The 20,283-nt window shown below is 44.5% G+C and overlaps 1 protein-coding gene across 13 annotated transcripts in view; it reads right to left on the bottom strand.

Annotated features, from left to right (window-relative positions):
- Positions 1–20,283, bottom strand: part of MTSS1 (MTSS I-BAR domain containing 1) — a 186,281-nt gene that overhangs the window by 149,748 nt on the left and 16,250 nt on the right. For all 13 annotated transcript variants that reach the window (XM_055287198.2, XM_063642939.1, XM_055287209.2 and 10 more), the window contains exons 2-3: positions 11,748–11,809; positions 7,148–7,221 (exon numbers count right to left, since the gene is read on the bottom strand). In XM_055287198.2, coding sequence (XP_055143173.1) covers positions 7,148–7,221; positions 11,748–11,809 — 136 coding nt within the window. The remainder of the gene's footprint in view (positions 1–7,147; positions 7,222–11,747; positions 11,810–20,283) is intronic.

The raw sequence follows: 20,283 nt of genomic DNA on the forward strand, positions 1-20,283 counted from the left end.
ATAACATGTGGATACATCAATCTTTTTTAAAAGAAAAAAAAAGTTTGCTAGGTAGAAATAGTAAGACTCTAATTACATGAAAGAGTTCTGGGCTTGAACACCAAAGGCAATCCAGAAGTTAAAGGCTAGTGAAGTCTCAATTAAATAATCTGGTTAAAATAAAACTCAGGAGCAAACAAGAGCAGTCTGGCTGGAGCCAGGAAACAACCCAGCTGAGAACCCAAACAACCCAGCACCTTCTCCCCTCAGAGGGAAGATTCCCTCCCCTCCTCCACTCCATCCATGAAGCAGGGTGGGTGCCTTCTACCCAGCTGTCCCTTGCACCAGAGACTTGACCTCAGAGAGGGGTCACCAAGATTCAAATTCTGAACTCCAGGGAGGAATCCTGCCAAGACCCCATCCCAACAGCCCCTCGCTCGAGAACTGACGGGCTTCCCACCAGGATCCATGAGGGCTGCATGAAAGTGGAAGCTGCTGTTTGCGCGCAGTCATTCATTCAGCAGATGGGTCTGCACCCTGCTGAAGGCCAGATACTCAGCATCTGGGAAAGTGAGCTCCTCAGGAAGGAGCAGGTCCTGTTAGAGGTGTCTGCAATCTGGTGGGGAAGATAGTGACAGCACAGCTCGGGGAATCCTCTGACCCCAGCATGTCCCTTGAGGCCCTGAGCAAGGACCCAGTTTACTTCCTGAGGGAAGACAAAGGTCTCACAAGTGATACAGCTCTTGAGCCCCTGGGAGACCAGCAGCAGATCCTCAAGCATACAAACAGGGTGAAGAAGGGGAGGGCTGGAAAGGACATTCTGGGCCTGGAATGCACATGTGCCAGCGGATAGGGATCAAGGGTTTTAAGGGTTTCAGAAAACAGTGAGCAGTTCTTTGTGGGTGCAGTTGCCGGCCATGGGTGGGAAGATGTCATTGGACAGGTGGGTTATGGCAAGATGGCAAGAGGCTTTACGGGACAGCACAAACATACCTCACTGTAGAGCAACATCTCCTGGAAAGCTTTTCAAAACTGGAGATTCTTGGGTCTCACCCAGTTACTCTGATTCCATGGGACTGGCAAGGCCTTGAAATCTGTCCCTTAAAGTGAACTTCTTGAGTGACTGTGATGCCTAATGCCAGATCTGGAGACCATGGCATTTACCAAAATCTGTACTGCAAACGTGTAACACATTTGTAAGAACTAAGCCGTCAGCAATTTTCTTCACCAACCTCGGCGATCCAGACTCACTGATTAAAGCGCATGTCTGATGGCCCAGCCTTCGATGCTTGTCATAGAAGATCCGACGTCCACCTGCCTTCCTCCCGCACACACTCCAAGTCTGAGAGGGGGCCTCAACCCAAATGCCCATCTGTAATTTTCCCTTTTCTCTTCTAACCTTCTCTCTCCATTATCTTTGGCTTAATCTTGCTTCCTCCACTTCCTTTGTACTCAGAGCAAAAATTGAAAGCTCTAAAGATAATATAGAAAAGGAAATTTACACTGTCCAACTTCATTTATAGTTAATGAGAACCAAGGCAAGATTTAAAATCATAGAATATTAGAGCCAAAAAAAAAATCACTTGTGATCATCTAGGCTCCTAGGCCCTTTATAGGTGGGAAAATGGAAGCCCAGAGAAGGGAAATATTTACTCAAGGTCACACAGCTGCAAAGCCACGAAGTCAAACCTACGCATCCCAGATCCCAAGCTAGTTGTTATTCTAACTACCGCATATAGACTTTTGTTATTTCAACTACGTAGATTATATTTTGTGCTACACAGATTTTTTTTAATGCATTCATGATCAAAATGGGGAATAAAATTCGTACACCTGTAAGCCTGTGCCCTTACATATCAGGGACTTGCGTGGAGTACGGAGCAGATGACACACTCCCTCTTAGTCAGCACTGGCCCATCCTGGCCACTGTGCCATCTGCTTGTGTCAGCAAGGGCCTTTGAAGAGCAGCGTTGTGTGACTCTCATTTTCATCTGCCTCTGTAATTACTTTTATGGTTTTGACCAGCTATCTCAGGGAAGTTTAGATGACAATACATCCAATGTCTGAGGAAGGCATTTCAGATTCTCAGAAGGAAGGAAATGGATCCCAGGCAGACTAGATCATCTTTAATGTCCAGAATCTTTAATTTGTTACCCTAAAAATAGGCATGATTTTAAGACTGAAAATCAGGATAACTAGCCTTTACTGAATGTGTACCACGGGCTGGGCTCTGTTCTGAGTGGTTTATGTGTATTAAGTCTTTTTGTTCTCACCACAGCCTATGTGGTAGGTACTTATCATCTTTTTCTTAATTTCCCTAATTTTCCTTTTCTTATTTTTTTTAAGTAGCCCAGACAAATGCATGCCACTCAGTTCAAACATTTCTCAGCTCCTGTGATAGCCACGTGCTGGTCCATTACGGATATGAAGGAAGCAGAGACCCTGCTCCACAAAGTCTCAGGTTCCACGTCTACTAGATACCTAGAAACCAATTCTTTGTGTTCAATAATACAGAAATGGTACTTTCATATTGAAAACAAATTGTATATTCATCCAGAGTCTAAAATCAACAAAATATGGAACTGCGCCTAGTGCTAATAAACTGAAATTCCATTATAGTTTAATTATTAACCCAAATATACACATTATAATATCGACTTACACACTTTCATTTAAAAAAAATGAAAACAATTAAGTTCTAACATATTTCCACATTCTGTTTAACAATAGGTACATAACAACTAGATTGATTTTGCCCTTATAGTGACAGGTATTCAAAGTTTTTCCTAAGTAAATTGTATTAATAGCTAGTGCAAAAGATTTCCTATAAAGGACAAAGACCACTCAGAGCTGTTTCCTTTTGGAAACAATATGAGATGCTAATATTTTGGAAACCAGAGCGATCTGCTAGCTTGAAATGCTGGGCACTTGCCCAGAAGAGATGCACTTAATAATAACTGCAATTCCCTCCTACCACTTCCATCAAGAGGGACTAAAAAAAAAAAAAAAAAAAATACATGTAAAGGCTCTAAGCAAGGGAGTAACCAAGGATATTCTTTCTGGAGAAGGTAGATATCAAACCACAAACTCTGTTAGAGTCACAGCCTACACCAACTCTAAGCCCAAATCTATTTGCTGCTGACCAAAACAGCTTGAAGCACTTTTTACTGTTTATCATTTCCTTAGTGATCCATACATCATTAAAAATAGATCACTTGCAGGACTCCAAAAGGATATATACATGGGCATTAATTGCATCAGAGCTTGTAGTAGCAAATACCTGAAGATAACCTAAATATCTATCAAGAGAATAATGACTCAAATGTGCTATATTCAGACAGTGCTATATTCAGAAATTCCATTTGGCCGCTAGAAAGAATCAGGTGGACTTATAGGTACTGGAAAGATAGCTATAATATACTATGCAGTAAAAAGCACAGAACAATGTTTCTTAGGGGCTACCTTCTGAAAAAGGTCACACAGGTATATTTTATTCCATGTGTCATTCCACATATTGTGGAAAACTAGTGTTTTTTTTTTTTTCCTACCAGGCATGTTTGTTTATACGTGCAAAAACATCTGTAAATGACACTAAACCCAATTCCCACGAGGGGTGGGGAAGTGGGGAGGATAAATTTTACTTTATATACTTATTTCAATTTTTTTTTTTTTGAACAAAGAGTCTTGCTCTGTCGCCCAGTCTGGAGTGCAGTGGCGCAATCTCAGCTCACTGCAACCTCCACCTCCCGAGTTCAAGCGATTCTCCTGCCTCAGCCTCCCAAGTAGCTGGGATTACAGGTGCCTGCCCCTATGCCCGGCTAATTTTTATATTTTTAGTAGAGACAGGATTTCAACATGTTGGTCAGGGTAGTCTTGAACTCCTGACCTCAGGTAATCCACCCGCCTTGGCCTCCCAAATGCTGGGATTACAAGTGTGAGCCACCGTGCCCAGCCTACTTATTTCAATTTTTTTAAACTAAAGAGCATGTTCTATTTTTTAAATTTTTAAGTAAAAATTAATAACAATCACTTCTGACACTTACTAAGAAGGACATTCAAGTTTCTCTTATCTCTGTAAAATATACTTTCTTTCTATCACCCATATACTTTTAGGTCATTTGAGAGTTCTCACACTCCCACATTCAATGAAAATAGTAGTACATATGGATTTTAAACAGAAAGTATCCTGGCATCACTAAAAATGATCTGAAATCCCATGGTCTAAAAATATGTCGAAGCAGACGGGTGTGGTGGCTCACGCCTGTAACCCTAGTACTTTGGAAGGCCGAGGCGGGTAGATCATGAGTTCGAGACCAGTCTGGCCAACATGACAAAACCCTATCTCTATTAAAAATACAAAAATTAGCTGGGCGTGATGGTGGGTGCCTGTAATCCCAGCTACTTGGGAGGCTGAGGCAGGAGAATCACTTGAACCTGAGAGGCGAAGGTTGCAGTGAGCTGAGATCGTGCCATTGCATTCCAGCCTGGGTGACAAGAGCAAGACTTTGTCTCAAAAAAAAAAGTCAAAGCAGGGGTTTGTTCACTATGAAATTATTTGCCTTTGGTGAAATACATCACCTCCAAACTCCTACTCTGCAGTGAGGCTCTTTGCTTTCTTTTTGCACAAATAATGGCTGTTTTTCTTCCCTTCAAAGATGACAATTTCCAGGCCCTCCAGTGTCCCGCCAAGAACCATTCCGGGAGCAGCATCTTCAAAATCCCAGGTTCCCACTACAGGAACTTATGGACAATCTGGGAATCTCTTTCCAGTCCATCTATAGGATCCATCCAAGAATTAAACATTAAAATATAAAAACATTATTATCACAGAGCCTCAAACACGCAATGCCAGATATCTAAGTTCCTTAAAACAGTAGAGCAGCTTTAAAAAAAAAAAAAAAAAAAAAAGACATATTCTGGGCCAGGCATGGTGGCTCACACCTGTAATCCCAGCACTATAGGAGGCTGAGGCAGGCAGATCACCTGAGGTCAGGAGTCGGAGACTAGCCTGGCTAACATGGTGAAACCCCATCTCTACTAAAAATACAAAAATCAGTTGGGCGTGGTGGCACATGCCTGTAATCCCAGCTACACGGGAGGCTGAGGCAGGAGAATTGCTTGAATCTGGAGAGGCAGAGGTTGCAGTGAGCCAAGATTGCGCCATTGCACTCCAGCCTGAGAGACAGAGTGAGATTCTGTCTCAAAAAAAAAAACAAAACAAAACAAAAAAAACCCTATACTGACGGCTATTACAGAAAGATATCAACATGGCTGCCAAGTCAGTTCCAGATACTGCTGAAGTAGAAGAAAATATAAAATGCAATACTATCGGCCCTGCAATGGTTTGCATATTAAGTTCTTCTTTACGGTTGTATTTCCTCAAGTTTCTATAACAGACACACATAAGCTATGGAATAATTTTTTTAAAGGACTTTTAAAAAGATACTGGTTAAGATCCACACCAAGCTGACACACTGGATGCAGAAACCATGGTTCTAATTTCTCTGTCACGTTCTCCAAGGGAACGCTGTAAAACCCTGTTGGCATCCTGGAAATGAGGAGAAATATTACCCCCCCTAGGAAAACCTCCTTCACTCCCTGAGTTAATTGCTCACTTTTCTATATTCCCCTAGCACTTTGTTCTACAACTATTACCATTCCAAACATATAATTTCTATGTTGAAATTCTTTATTTATACTTCTCATTTTCCCCACTCAATTGTAAGCCCCTCCAGGACAAGGAGAGTCATATTGCTTTTTGTGGTCCCATGATAGTGCCTGAAATAAAAGGAGTTTGGTCAATGAATGAGAACTGTTCTTGCTGCAAATTCATTCAAATATTTAATTAAGCACCTGTGATGAATGAGTATCATTGCACTGAAGGTACCCATCAGGTGGTTCGGAGAAACTTTCATGTGCCTGGGAGCAGTCCCCAACATTTGCCCTACAACCCAAATTTTCCAGTGTCACCACGACAATGAAAAGAACAGGCCTATAGCTGCCGGTACAACAAGAAGACTCAGAAAAACAAGGCAAAGTAAGAGGCAGGAGAGAGTAGCTGCATTGCAATGAAAAGGAAATCACCCTCCTCCCTTTGAATAGGGGAATTGTCTGTTACTGGTAATGTTGCATGTGTTGCTTTTCTTTTTTTTTTTTTTTTGAGACAGAGTTTCACTCATTGTTGCCCAGGCTGGAGTGCAGTGGTGCGATCTGGGCTCACTGCAACCTCTGCCTCCCGGATTCAAGCAACTGTCATGCCTCAGCTTTCCAAATAGCTGGAATTACAGGCACGTGCCACCATACCCAGCTAATTTTTGTATTTTTAGTAGATATAGGGTTTCGCCATGTTGGCCAGGCTGGTCTCAAACTCCTGACCTCAAGTGATCCACCTCGGATCTCTTGCCTTGGCCTCCCAAAGTGCTGGGATTACAGCCATGACCCCCCGCTCCCGACCATAATGTTGCATTTCTAAGGACGGTCAGGCATATGGGGGTATTCATTTTCTTTTTATACTTTTCACATGTTATGAATAACCTTTATATGATTCAGTACTTGCTGAAGCCATTAAATTTTTTTCATTGATTTAATAAACATACTTTAAATATCTCCTAGGTTCTAGGCACTATGTTTTGGGGCTTCAAACATGAATAAGTCATAGTCTGTAGCTCAACAGGTTTGCAGTCAAATATGAGGGACACATAAATAGATACAACACAATGAGATCCTTATTTTAAAAGGGTTCCTCATTTTATGGAAACTCAGAAAAATGGTCTATCCAATCATCCCTACTGCTTCCCATTCCACGAGGAAACAAGGAAAACCCACGTAAGGAGGAAAACGCAAATTGCAACCAAAGGCACAGGTCAAGGTTCAACAACCAGCACGTCATTAAAGTGATCAAAGAACCCATCAAGCCAACTCGTGCAGAAACGGTGGTTCATTTTCTTCCTTTTTCATTCTTCTTCACTCTTCTTCACATGTGCTTTATTATCCGGAAAACTAGTTGCAACTTCTAATATGTGGAATCCCACAGAGTTTTAAAAAATGGGAAAATATGAGTCAGCTCAGCTCTGATAACTTAAGCTGCATCTTCTTGTGCAGCCACCCAAAGGGGAGAGCCCACGTGCTGAATGCAGTTAACGCTGGGAGTCAGCCTCCATCTGCTTACCACGTGTGTTGGTGGCCATGTCAGCCACTTTCTGAAAGGCATCCAAGAAGGCAGCTGCTGCTACTACTGTTGTCCTAAAATGCAAACAGATAACAAAAGCATGAGGAATGTCTCTCTCTAGCAAATTCATTACAGCTTAAGGCCTAAAACCTCTCCTAAGGAGTACATGGAACCTTCCTCCAGAAATAACTCAACTGAGCATGGACAACCATTGGCTTGCTGAACCCGCTTTTTTCCAAGTACTCCACCCGAATAATATCCAGCTCATTTGGTGCTAATCAATAAACATTAGTAGCCCTTCCCATTCCATTTCACCCGACTGTATAAAACTATTACCAGGGCCAGGCGTGGTGGCTCACGCCTGTATTCCCAGCACTTTGGGAGGCTGAGGTGGGTGGATCACTTGAGATCAGGAGTTCGAGACCAACCTGGCCAAGATGGTGAAACCCCGTGTCTAGTAAAAATACAAAAAATTAGCCAGGCGTAGTGGTGCGCACCTATAATCCCAGCTACTCGGGAGGCTGAGGCAGGAGAATCGCTTGAGCCCAGGAGGCAGAGGTTGCAGTGAGCCGAGATCGTGCCACTGCACTCCAGCCTAGGTGACAGAGCAAGACTCTGTCTCAAAAAAAAAAAAAAAAAAAAAAAAAACCTATTACCAGGCAAAATTTTGTACAAGAGGAAAACAGAGGCATTTCTACCTAAAAGACAAAATAAAACATTAAAAAATGTAAGTAGTAGAGGTGAAATTAATTTTGGAGTAGGAAAGCAATATATATATATATGCACATCAGTTGGCGGAAGGAATCTGGGAGACAGATCATGTAGCTCAAACAATTCATTTTAGGAACGGGAAAACTGAGGCCACAAATACAAGGCCACAAATACAGCCCTAGTTCATACTAGAGCTGGGACAAGTATCCTAGCCTCATGACTCACAGGCTTGGGCTTGACCCACTATAAGACAAGACCATGGCGGTGTAACTTTTCTCCCTAGATCCTAGTTATAATGAAACTAAGATACTACTGTTTCAACCTTACGACACTATTTCAACCGAATCTTCCAAATTCCTACAAGCTGAGAATGGGGAGAAGGTACTATAGTCATTTATGTCCTAGAAATTATTCTGGGTTCTTAATATTTTTTTGGACACCATAGGATGCCTTGAGCCCTCTGTGGTCTACTGGTTCCAAGAGTCATGACCTAAGGCATCATTCAGTGTAGTCAAGACTCCAAGCCAGGGCCATAGATTCCACACAAACAAGCCCCAGAACTAGAATTCAAGGACTTTACAATCAAACTTGTAACTAAGTGTTATTTTTCAAGTATTTCTTATATAACTCCAGTCTTTACTGAGCGTTCCTAAGGATGCAAAGTTGCTGAAGGAAGAATAACAATAAGGACTAGAAAGGGAAGATTTCAAAATAGAGAAAAATGAAACCAGCTGTAGTGGCTCATGCCTGTAATCCCAGCACTTTGGAAAGCTGAGGTGGGAGGATCACTTGAGCTCAGGAGTTTGAGACCAGCCTGGGCAACATACTAAGACTCCATTCTCTACAAAAAAAAAAAAAAAAAAAAAAATTGTTTTTAAATTAGCCGGGCACGGTGGTGCATGCCTGTAGTCCCAGCTACTCAGAAGGCTGAGACGGGATGATCACTTGAGCCCAGAAGGTCAAGGGCGCAGTGAGCCATGGCTGCACCACTGTACTCCAGCCTAGGTGACAGAGCAATACCCTCTCTCAAAAAGAAAGAGAAAAGAAAAAAGAAAGAAAAAGGGAAAGGAATGGCCTTTAAACATCAGCAACAGTAGTTTTGAAACAAAAGGTTCCTGGAAGGTGCTGGAAGTAGTTCCTGGGAAAATCTAGGCAACAGTCCCTTAGAACCAGACTTCAAAATGAGGCCTGTTATTTTCCAGTACAGCAAGAAAACATTCTGCTCAAAATTTTTAAAAATAATGACATATACGTACACAAAACCACTTTGAAGCATATTTTTTAAAGAGTTGACATCAAACACAAACCCTGGAAAAATTAGCTTTATCAGACATCTTGGGATTTATAAATAGCTCGTTCTGATTTACAATTAATATCTGACACAATTGCTGGATTTATTCCCATCCAACTCAATGCCAATCATCCAAATTTAATGAACCAGCCGAAGAGGTGTCTTGCATATTACATGGTCACCAGGGCTCCACTGAAAATTAGGATGGTGATCAATTTTGAGGCTTTTAAATGGCAGTCATATTTCACTGTCTGACATAGTCACAAGACATCTTGGCCCTCTCTGATGGGGCAGAGCAAACCTGTAACCAACAGAAACACAGAGGAGTGATTCAGCTTAAATATACCAAGGCTTCTATGCCTCTTCTGCAATCTAAACTTCATCCTTTCTGTAATACACACAATTAAACCATGCGCATGAGGCCCCTATATTGCTCCCAGCCCTGTACTATTAGTTTAACAAAATAAAGAAATGGTCCCTGCCTTCAGGACAAAATATTGTTTAATAATATAAAATGTATCCTGTACCAGTAGGGATAGGTTAAGATTACTTTAAATTTTACTTTATATGTTTAAGACAGCTGATCTGTTCATTACTTTAAGCTTCAAGATCCTCACTGATAAAAGGGGAAGATAACAATTTTCTTAGTCTACCCTGAAAGGCTGCCAGACAGTTAAATGAGGCTGAATCTTAAAAAAGTAGGGGGAAATGTATTTAAATGTTTTACTGTATTACTACAGGAGGAGACCTCCCACAGGATGGAGATGAAGCTACCTAAAATAAATGGTAATCATGGCAGACATGGAGGTGGGAGTAGATACGGCTAAATAAGGTGAGGCTGGTGAAGGACTCAGGTGAGGAGCCCTGAATCCTGAGCAGGGGAGGTGGGATCTGATCCAGTAGAAAGTAATTACAAGAGCTTAAGCAGAGCTTAAGCACAGGACTTGACAACTGGGGAAGGTGCAGTATTCCAAGTTCACTGTCCATCTGAGGCTCCAGTTCATGGATGGAAATCCCAGGCCCCAAACAAAGCTGAAGGAATGAAATAAAAAAGACCCACCCTTCCCGAGTTCTTTAGTCTATAGGGCACCATGGACCCTCCAGTCCTACGGCTAACACTCTGGGCAGTGACCCCTGGTGTCCACAGGCAAAGGCCCGAGAGCATCACATCATCCCTCTCCCACCTCTCTGTCCATCCACATAGCTCCTGCCCTGCTTTCTGAACCATCTTCCTCCATCCAAACCAACCAACGTCATCCCCTACATGCCATGAACCAGGACCATCAAAATAATTCCTTTTTAAAATGTCCTATCCTTCATGAAGCACCCACTAAGTGAAATTGTATCCCTTCACCACAATGATTTAAAAGGGTAGAGCTTTAACAAGATGCCAACGTATTTTCTATTTCATATCACATGATATATGAACAAGCACGAGACTAGGCAATCACAGCCCCTTAGAGCTCAGCACTGGATCTTGTTTAGGCAGCTTTACAGAGGCATAATTTACATACCATAAAATACACCCTTTTTCAGGGTATGAGTCAATGATTTTTAGTAAATTTGGAGTTGTACAATCATCACCACAATCCAATTTTAGAACATTTCCACCACCCCAAAAGATGTCTTACCCACTTCTCACTCTCCTTTTTCACCCTATCCCCAAGCAACCAATGATCAACATCTCTCTAAAGATATGCTTTTGCTAGATAGTTCATGTAAATGGAATGATACAATAGTCAACACAAGGTTTTATTTTATTTTATTATTTTCTTTTGAGGCGGACTCTTGCTCTTGTCGCCCAGGCTAGAGTGCAAAGGCACAATCTCAGCTCACTGCAACCTCCGCCTCCTGAATTCAAGTGATTCTCCTGCCTCAGCCTCCCAAGTAGCTGGGATTACAGGCACCCGTCACCATGCCCAGCTAATTTTTGTATTTTCAGTAGAGATGGGATTTCGCCATGTTGGCCAGACTGGTCTCAAACTCCTGACCTTGTGATCTGCCCGCCTGGGCCTCCCAAAGTACTGGGATTACAGGCGTGAGCCACCACACCCGGCCAACACAAGGTTTTAAACTCTATATGTGGAGAGGCAGTAAGCAGAATGGAGGAGAACATGGACTCTAGAGCCAGAGAGCCTAAGTTCAAATCCTTGCTCTGCCATTTAGTAGTGATGTGACTATGGGTAAGTTATTTAACTTTGCTGTGCCTCAGTTTCCTCATCAGTAAAATGGGGATAATAATGGTATGTACCTCATAGGGTTATGAGATTTAAACAAGTTAACAAATGCCTGGCACATAGCAAGCAATACATAAATGTTACCCGTTGCTACCTTACATATAGTACCTACCTCATTTGATTCTCAAAATTCCTATGGAAGGAGGCAAAGCAGACATGAATGAGTCACATTTTACATATGGGAATCAGGGCCCAGGATATATGGCTACAGGTGATCACGCTCCAATCAGAACCCAGCACAGGCTTCCCTATCTGTAGCACTTCCTGAATCAACCCTAATCAATCTGCATTTTGGTCTGTCCCACCCCATCCTTGTCTGAGGATGTTGCCCTTTTCCTGTAGAACGCATGTTTCTACTTACCGAAGCTGGGACTGAAGCTTTCCTGCTTTGTTTATGAAATCTTCCCAAACTGGATAGCTCCCCTGCAACAAATCAAAGACATCAGTAAGTCACACTGTGATAGACATCTGATTACTACATTAACAGAACACCCAATTCCAATCATGCAGGGAACAATCTGTGTATGTTCTCTTCCTTTGCAGGTCTGCGATACGTTTCCCGGATTCTGTACACATGTTTTGGCTCAGGAATCAGTTTGGAATGTGCTCAGTTCCTATAATCTTGTAAATACTACAAACATCAACTGAACTAGTTTGGCAGAATCTAACACATACACTTTTGAGTTGGTAGATGGTGGGTCCAAATTTAAGGTGTACAGAACATTTAAAGCTCCACCCTGAACCACTTATTCATGAAACATGGCCCTGGCTGTTCTCCCCTTGCCCCAAACAACACAAAGGAGGGAACCAGAGTAATTGGGGCTCTTCCCCAGGACAGGTGGTTACAGAAAGCATTAATTAGACTATCAGAATCTCAAGATTGAAAAATTACCTAATGCAGCAGCTCAGCTGATGGCTTAAGCCCAGCACCTAGGGACAGTATAGCAACAGGTGGTTCCCCAACACACTTCAGCTAACAGGGAACTCATCATCTTCCCAGCCTATTATCAGCCACCCTGTCCTTGATGTTCATGCAGTTCTAGTTCTAACCTCTGGGAGCCCTCAGTTAAGATCACTAATCCTGCTTCCACATGGAAGTCTTTTCAAAATCCAGTTTCACATCCAACCCCACTTCTCCCCAGGACCCTGCTTCACACCCTGACTGCATCCCAGAGACACTCACCATGTCTCTCTACTCTTCCTCTAAGTGTGGTGCACAGACACAAACTCAATCTGCAGGTGCAAGTCTGACAGGGCAAAGCAGGCAGGGACCGACGTCTCCCTACACATGTTACATTTATATTAAGATCACACAGCCCACCAACCAAGAGGTGACTCAAAATCAACCCAGAAAGGGGAAAACAATGGGCTGAGAAGTGGTATTTGGCATTGATCATTTAAGTACAGAACTAAGGGCCGGGCACCATGACTCACAGCTGTAATTCCAGCACTTTGGGAGGCCAAGGTGGGTGGACTGCTTGAGGCCAGGAGATCGAGATCAGCCTGGCCAACGTGGTGAATCCCTGTCTCTACTAAAAATACAAAAATTAGCCAGGCATGGTGGCACATGCTTGTAGTCCCAGCTACTCGGGAGGCTGAGGCATGAGAATCACTTGAGCCTGGGAGACAGAGGTTACGGTGAGCTGAGATCGCACCACTGCACTCCAGCCTGGGCAACAGAGCAAGACTCTGTCTCAAAAAATAAAATAATATAAAATAAAATAAAACAAAACTAAGACTAAACACCTGGGGATTATTTTTGCAGAATAGAGTGTAAATGTTATGAACCTTGACAAGGTAAAAACAACATATGCTACCTCTTGATTTTCTTATTCAGGAAAGGAGGAAGAAATTATAATGAGGTTAATCAACTCATCTTTCATTACAGAAGCCCAATTAAAACTGTCTAAAACTGCAACCCAGCTAAAACATAATAGTTTTACCTTCCTAATGGTATTAATCATCATTTTTTTCTTACCCTTAGAGCAGGTTCTCAGCCTCAACACTACGGGCATTTGGGGCCAGATAAGTCTTTGTTGTGGGGGGGCTGTCCTGCACATTTAAGATGTTTAGCAGTATCCCTATCTTCCATTCATTAGATGCCAGCGTTCCCCCACCGCCTATCTGGGACAACCAAAAATGGGACATTGCCAGATGGTCCCTAGGGAACAAAATCACGCCCAGTCAAGAACCACTGCCTTAAAGGCACATCTGAGAAATCAATTTAAAGAAAGTGGTGAAGAAACAAGTACAGTATTACTTCACTTCAGTTTCATTTTCTTCTGTTAAAGGAAAGTACAATTAAGTATGTTTTTTCAAAAGATCATGCATAGCACTCATTATAACAAGGAACACCTTGTTATATATAGAATTGCCTATTTACATACTTCCCTAGCTGTCAATTCTGTCTGAAAATATACATAGAGATATCTGGAAAATTGTCTACAAAATATTAATACGGGTTACTTCTGGGAGTAAAAATCTGGACCAATGTGTTGCTTTCTCCTTTGTACTTTCCTTTATGGCTGGAGCCTTGTGAGTTTTCTTTATAAGGATCATGTATCATTTTAATGAAAACAATAAAGTCATTACATTTTTTAAAACTTGAGATCAAATTAGAGGTTCTGGCAACAACAGCACCATGAATTTACAATCCACCCAAACTCTAAAGTCTGTTTCACACATGCTGCTAGATCACATCCATCAGTTCTGCCTTCATGCATTTGAGACCCGCTTGGCCCAAACGCAGGTTTCTGGATTTATTCCTCTAAGTGGCAATTTGCCCCATGGGAAACTAAGCAACAGCCGGGCAAGAATCGTGTCTGGCTGGCTCCCGGCAGAGGCCCTTTGGCAGCTACACCTGAGCTACTGTCAACCAACACCTGTGTGAGGATCTTGTCACCACATGACCTCCATCCCAAGTGTGTGCCCTAGGGGTTACTTCCACCCAAGAGCAGAACTGTGTATTAACTTATGTCAAATGAAAACTTGCGAGAGCTCAGGCTATCATTCAAGGCCCATCGAGACATAGTGGGGACTCCAATTATGACACCCAACATACATACCATTGTTTTAATCCAGTCCAGATAAGAACACCCCTTGTACACCTACATCCAATTAAAGAGATAAGGGCCAAAATCAGAGTTCTCAGGATGGCCACTGGAGATCTCTGTCCAGAGGGACAGCAGTTGGCACCTCTAAGAACCCAAAGGCTCAACCAACCAATAGCAGCCTCATCTGACCATTCCTTCTCTTTCTGAGCCACAAGACATGATGAAAAGCTTTCTGAGAAATCTGAGCACATTCAGAAACACTGCTCACCTACTTCTAGGCAAAGGTGCCACCATCTCTAGGCTACACAAGGAAGAAGGACCAGAAAGCCAGACCCTCCTCTCCCAAACACCAACCACTCCCATCCAGGGAGCCCTGGAGAAATATTATTAAGACGATCAAAGTATTTCTTAAGAAAAAGGTGGGCCAGGGGCAGTGGCTCACACCTGTAATCCTAGCACTTTGGGAAGCCAAGGTAGGAGGATCACTTGAGCCCAGGAGTTCGAGACCAGCCCGGACAATATGATGAGCTCCCACCTCTACTAAAAATACAAAAAAAACAAAACGAAAAAAACCAGGCCAGGCACAGTGGCTCACGCCTGTAATCCCAGCATTTTAGGAGGCCAAGGCAGGTGGATCAAGAGGTCAGGAGTTCAAGAGCAGCCTTGCCAAGATGGTGAAACCCATCTCTACTAAAAATACAAAAATTAGCTGGGCGTCGTAGCAGGCACCTGTAATCCCAGCTACTCAGAAGGCTGAGGCAGAGAATTGCTTGAACCCGGGAAGCAGAGGTTGCAGTGAGCCGAGATCGCGCCACTGCACTCCAGCCTGGGCAAAAGAGCAAGACTCCATCTCAAAAGAAAAAATAAAAACCTAGCTGGATGCTGTGGCACATGCCTGTAGTCCCAGCTACTCAGGAGGCTGAGGTGGGAGAATCACTTGAGCCCGGGAGATCGAGGCTGCAGTGAGCTGTGATTGTGCCACTGCACTCCAGCCTGGGCAACAGAGCAAGACCCTGTCTCAAAGAAAAAAAGCCAAAGGAAAAGGTAAGGCATGTTCATTGGGAACCTGCAGAACTGGCCAGTGGCCTGGGCAGGGAGCACTGGGTCCTGAGGTCTAGTCACAGCCCTGCCAGTCATGGACTAGGGGAAATCACTTCACTTCTCAGGGATCATTCCCTTATAATGATGATAACCAAAACTAATAATTCCATCACCATTACCAACACCACCAATTACCGAACATCGAAAGAATGAAGGAGATGAATAAAGATTGCAAGTACAGAAGCCCAATCTCTTGGATTGAACCTTAGCTCTCCCATTTGCTATGTGACATTGGGCAAGTCATTTGACCTCTGCATGGGTTTAAGTCACGTCTTCACAGGGCTGGGAGGAGGAACGAAGGAGGTCATATACAGAAAGTGCTCGGTGCAGTGCCCAGCACACCGGAAGTGTTCAACAAACATTTGATGTGAGGGATCCAAGTGGCCACAGGCTCTTTCCTTTAGGATGTGTGGGGGACAGACTGTAAAGTCTAACTCAGACTGTCCATCCAGACTGGAACCCCCCTTTTGGAGTCCCCGGTGTGGAACCAGCCAACGTGGGAAGTATCTGCATTTCCCTATTAGTGAACCAGGGTTAGGCAGAAACAGACCAAGGCAAAGGCAGCTGGGTGTTCAGTGCCAGACGATTTCTCTGCTGCTTCTAAGCAAATGGTAGGGTGGAGTACTCAACCCCGAGACGAGTGTGCCTGAAAAAGACGACTACTCAAACCACTGGAGAAACTTCTTATCTGCCCCCACTTGGAGCCTCATTTCAGTCTTTACCAAATTAGCAACAAAAGGAGGGGTCCCCTTTCTAGTCAAGGGGTAGAGCTAACAGCTCCCCACCTACGAACATCCACCCAGCCAGAAGGTTGCCCAAAGTAGCTTGTTGCTGACTTAATGATACTTGACAGTCTATCAAAGAGAGTCAGGCCCACCTGTTTTAGGCAATATATAATTTAATAGATTCTAAAAAAAGAAAAAAATCAACTTCTAAGAACAGAAGACAAAAACCTCCTTGTTGAGAAATGAAAAAAAAAAAGTGAGTAAATGTCATTAAAATTTAAACGCAAGGTGATGTTGGGTTGTTCCAGATATTTTTGTAAGTTTCTTTCAAGGAAAAAAGAAGTTTCTACCCACCTGAGAGCAGTTTTACTATAATAATTCAGCTTAGAGGAAGTAAGAAAGGAGGAAGAAGGTAACTGTAGAAAGATTGAAAGGCAGCAGAGAAAAAGTCCTGCCTTTTGGACAGCAAGACTACATAAAGGAGACCATACTCAAGTTTCAAAAGAAACCTGCAACCCCAGACACCAGAAGCTCTTAGAGCCCTTTAAGAAGCAATTCCCTGACTGTCCTTGGTTTTTGCATCTGCATCCACCGACCAAGAAGTCCCCAGAAAGTTCATTCCTGAGGTTGCTGGCTGAGCTCTGTCCCCATTTGAGGAAATCCCTCGGAATGCACTCCCAGAGCCGTGAAAACGATTCAACACAGACCCCACTGTGGATTTCACCCGAGAACACATAAAGGCTTCACAACATTCCAGACAGACCCAAATCAAAGAAAACAAAACTCCCGCCGCGCCCCGGCTTCTGCCAAGTCCAAAGTCACGAGGCAAAATGAGAAGACGCTCTTCCTCCAGGAGCCCCCTGAATTTCTTCAGAGAGGAGAGCAGGGAGTTTCTGGAGCCCTTGGCAGTGCGTTGGTTGAAAATACAACTCAGATTACACTGGGTTCTAAGAAAGGAAAAGGTCCCTATTAAAGAAATGGGAAGAGAAAGCCAGTTTGTTTACAAGCGTATAAAGAGGACTCCCTCCATCAAACTGCATGGCAGTCTCACTTCCTTGGGTGAGAGATGGGGCTTCCCTGAGTATGTGATCTCACCCACACTCCCCACACACACCACACCCTGCGGCTGCTTCTCTTCAAACCTCCAGGGGGATTCAGCAATCTTGAAAACTCCTATTCGGCCGTCACTACCCAGCTGTGACACTTCTTCTGGAACATTCTCTGACACACCCCCTTCCCACCCACCCTCTGGGTTAGCCGCACCTACTCCCCAACTTATCACATCATACAGTTTGCTGTCTATAAGCCTGAGGGCTTCCCCTCTGGACTGTGGGACAAGGACAGAGAAATGAAGGGAGGAAGGGAAAGTACTTCTGGTAGGGGGTGCAGCTGACACAAAAGGAGGCAGGGAACACTGACCAGCTCTCTCCAAGGGACACTGGAGTGGCACATTTATGTTGGCCACTCCTCCAGGCAGGACATGGGTGAAGTGGCCCAGGTGGGCAAGGGCAGCCTTCCAGGGGAAGACCCAGGGTGGGGCCTTGGGACAGCCGAGGAAGACCAGGGTGGCCTCCATTCAGACAGTGAGTGACATAAATTCCAGACCAGACAGGTGATGGGACAACCTGGCTAATGGTCTCATACCTGGCATCACTCTGGTTCCTGGGAGAGAGGAAAATAATGAAGTCATTTTCTTAGTGTTTAGGAAAAAGGCCTCCTAAATCTCCTTCAACTGAAGAGTCTGGTGGCCACCTAAACAAATCCACAAGTTGGTCTCCTCACCCCACCCTCAAAGTGGAGCTTGGGAGACACCGCCGAGTGACTCTCCTCATCTTCCTCCTCTTCCTCCACTTTCCCTAGAGCCAGGACCCACGGCAGGCCATTTGCCTAACACAAGCAAGGCACAGCAGTCGGCCAACAGCCATTCTGGCTTAGGGTTGTTTGGCTTTGTTTTGTTTTGTATTAAACAGAGGCCCAGGACGGCATCCCACACATGGTGCAGAGAATAACTCTGTGTAACTCATCAGCACGGCTGGTGACTGGTGCTCCATAAATAATGCAGCAACTGCCTCTCCCAGCCCAGCCCCACTGGGACAGCTGAGGGAATTCGACACCACGCGGCCACACAAGGAACAGAGGGGCCGGAACTGCCAGAGAAAGGGCAACTTGGGAGGAGCCACAGAGCTGGGGAAGACTCACGTGAGGAGGAGGAATTCAGTTCAGGGGAGAATCAAGTAGAAACCAGGAGGGCAGAGGCTCTAGAGAGTGGGGTGCCAGCTCGAAGGCCTTTGTTCTGCCCAAAAGGTGCCAGACAGAGGCTGGCTCACCAGTGGATCTGGCTGAGAAATCAAGCCGTGGGGTATATGACCAGCCAGGTAACTTCCCAAGTATCTCTGTTCACCTTGACAAGCATCACTGTCATCACCACCATCATGAAGCATCACCAGTTTCTAAAGAGTTGCCAGGCGCCAGGTATATATATTGGCCCTTCTGAAGCTGTAATTTACATATCCATCATCTGGGGAGCTTGCACACAGGCAGGTTCTGATTTGCTTGGTCGAGGTGGGGCCGTTTAATCTGAGGTGCTGCTGCTCCTGATCCACAGACCACTCTCTAAGGAACCCAGCTTGACCCTGCATTCTCACTGCATGCTCACAGCAGCCCAGGCAGGCAGGTGCTGCTGTTATTTTAGAGCTGAGGAAACTGATGCCCAGAGAGTTTGAAGCAGAGAGCTCCAGGTTGCAACTGGATGCCAGATCTGACTCTGCAGCCCAAGTGTTCCCTGATTCTGGGAAGTGCAAGTAACCACATGAACAGAGCCAGCCTCCAGCCCAGCCCAGCCCCAGGGCTGCAAAGAGTGGCTTAGACAGCAGGTTGGGTCGTGCTTTATATGAGCCCAGACAAGGTAGAGCAGAAGAGGACAAGGGTGCCCTGCACACATGGCACCTGATTACAACTGCAGATGGCCCAGAGGGATTGTAATACCACCCTAGAAATGGTCAGGACCCCCAACCACATGAAAAAGAAAGCACGAGGCTGGGTGCAGTGCCTCACTCCTGTAATCCTAGCACTTTGGAAGGCTGAGGCAGATGGATCACCTGAGCTCAGGAGTTCGAGACCAGCCTGGGGAACATGGCAAAACCCTGTCTCTACTAAAAATACAAAAAATTAGTGCAGCATGGTGGCACACGTCTGTAATCCCAGTTACTCAGGAGGCTAAGGCATGAAAATCGCTAAAGCCCAGGAGGCAGAGGTTACAATGAGCCGAGATCACACCACTGCACTCCAGCACTCCAGCCTAGGTGACAGAGCGAGACTGTCTCAGAAAAAAAAAAAAAAAAAAAGGAAGAAAACATGAAATACACAACAAAGAGAAATGTCTTGTGTAGAAAAATTCCTGGTAGAAACACACCGAGAGGTTCACAGCTGTTGGCACTTGTGGTATGATTATGTATAATTTTATCTCCTCTTGGTTTTCTGTGAACACACAAACTGATCTTCTACCAGGAGATCAGTAGAGTCGATCTGGGAGGGGCTCTTAAATCTCCAGCTGCTATAGCCACCCCTGCTGCCATGACCCCTTCCCAGGTCTGTGAAGACCTCAGCAGGGCAAGTGTGAGGAACATGGCCAACAGCATCCTTCCTCTTCTTCCACTGGGTATACCCCGGATGAGCTCAGCCTTCAGGTTACCCTAAAGCTGCTTTACGCAGCTTCCAGAGGAGGCTGGCACCTTCTGACCTATGCTGGAGTGGCTGTGGCCTCCCTGCTTCTTCAAGCATGAGGCAGGAATCCACTCAGCTTCCAGAAGTGGGCGTGTGGGATGACAGACAGGGCCTGTGAATGCCTGTCATAGCTTTGTCCCCAAAACCACCCTTCCCCACCCAATCCTGCAAGATGAAGGGCTCCTAAGATCCTCAGATGAAAGGCATTGGGTAAGCCCATCCATCATAAATACCATTCCTGGGCTTTTATTCTCTGATTGGGGGTTGCCTAATCCACTAATTATCCCTGTCCATC

The sequence above is a fragment of the Symphalangus syndactylus genome, chromosome 7, assembly GCF_028878055.3.
Source record: "Symphalangus syndactylus isolate Jambi chromosome 7, NHGRI_mSymSyn1-v2.1_pri, whole genome shotgun sequence".
NCBI classification, from domain to species: domain Eukaryota; kingdom Metazoa; phylum Chordata; class Mammalia; order Primates; family Hylobatidae; genus Symphalangus; species Symphalangus syndactylus.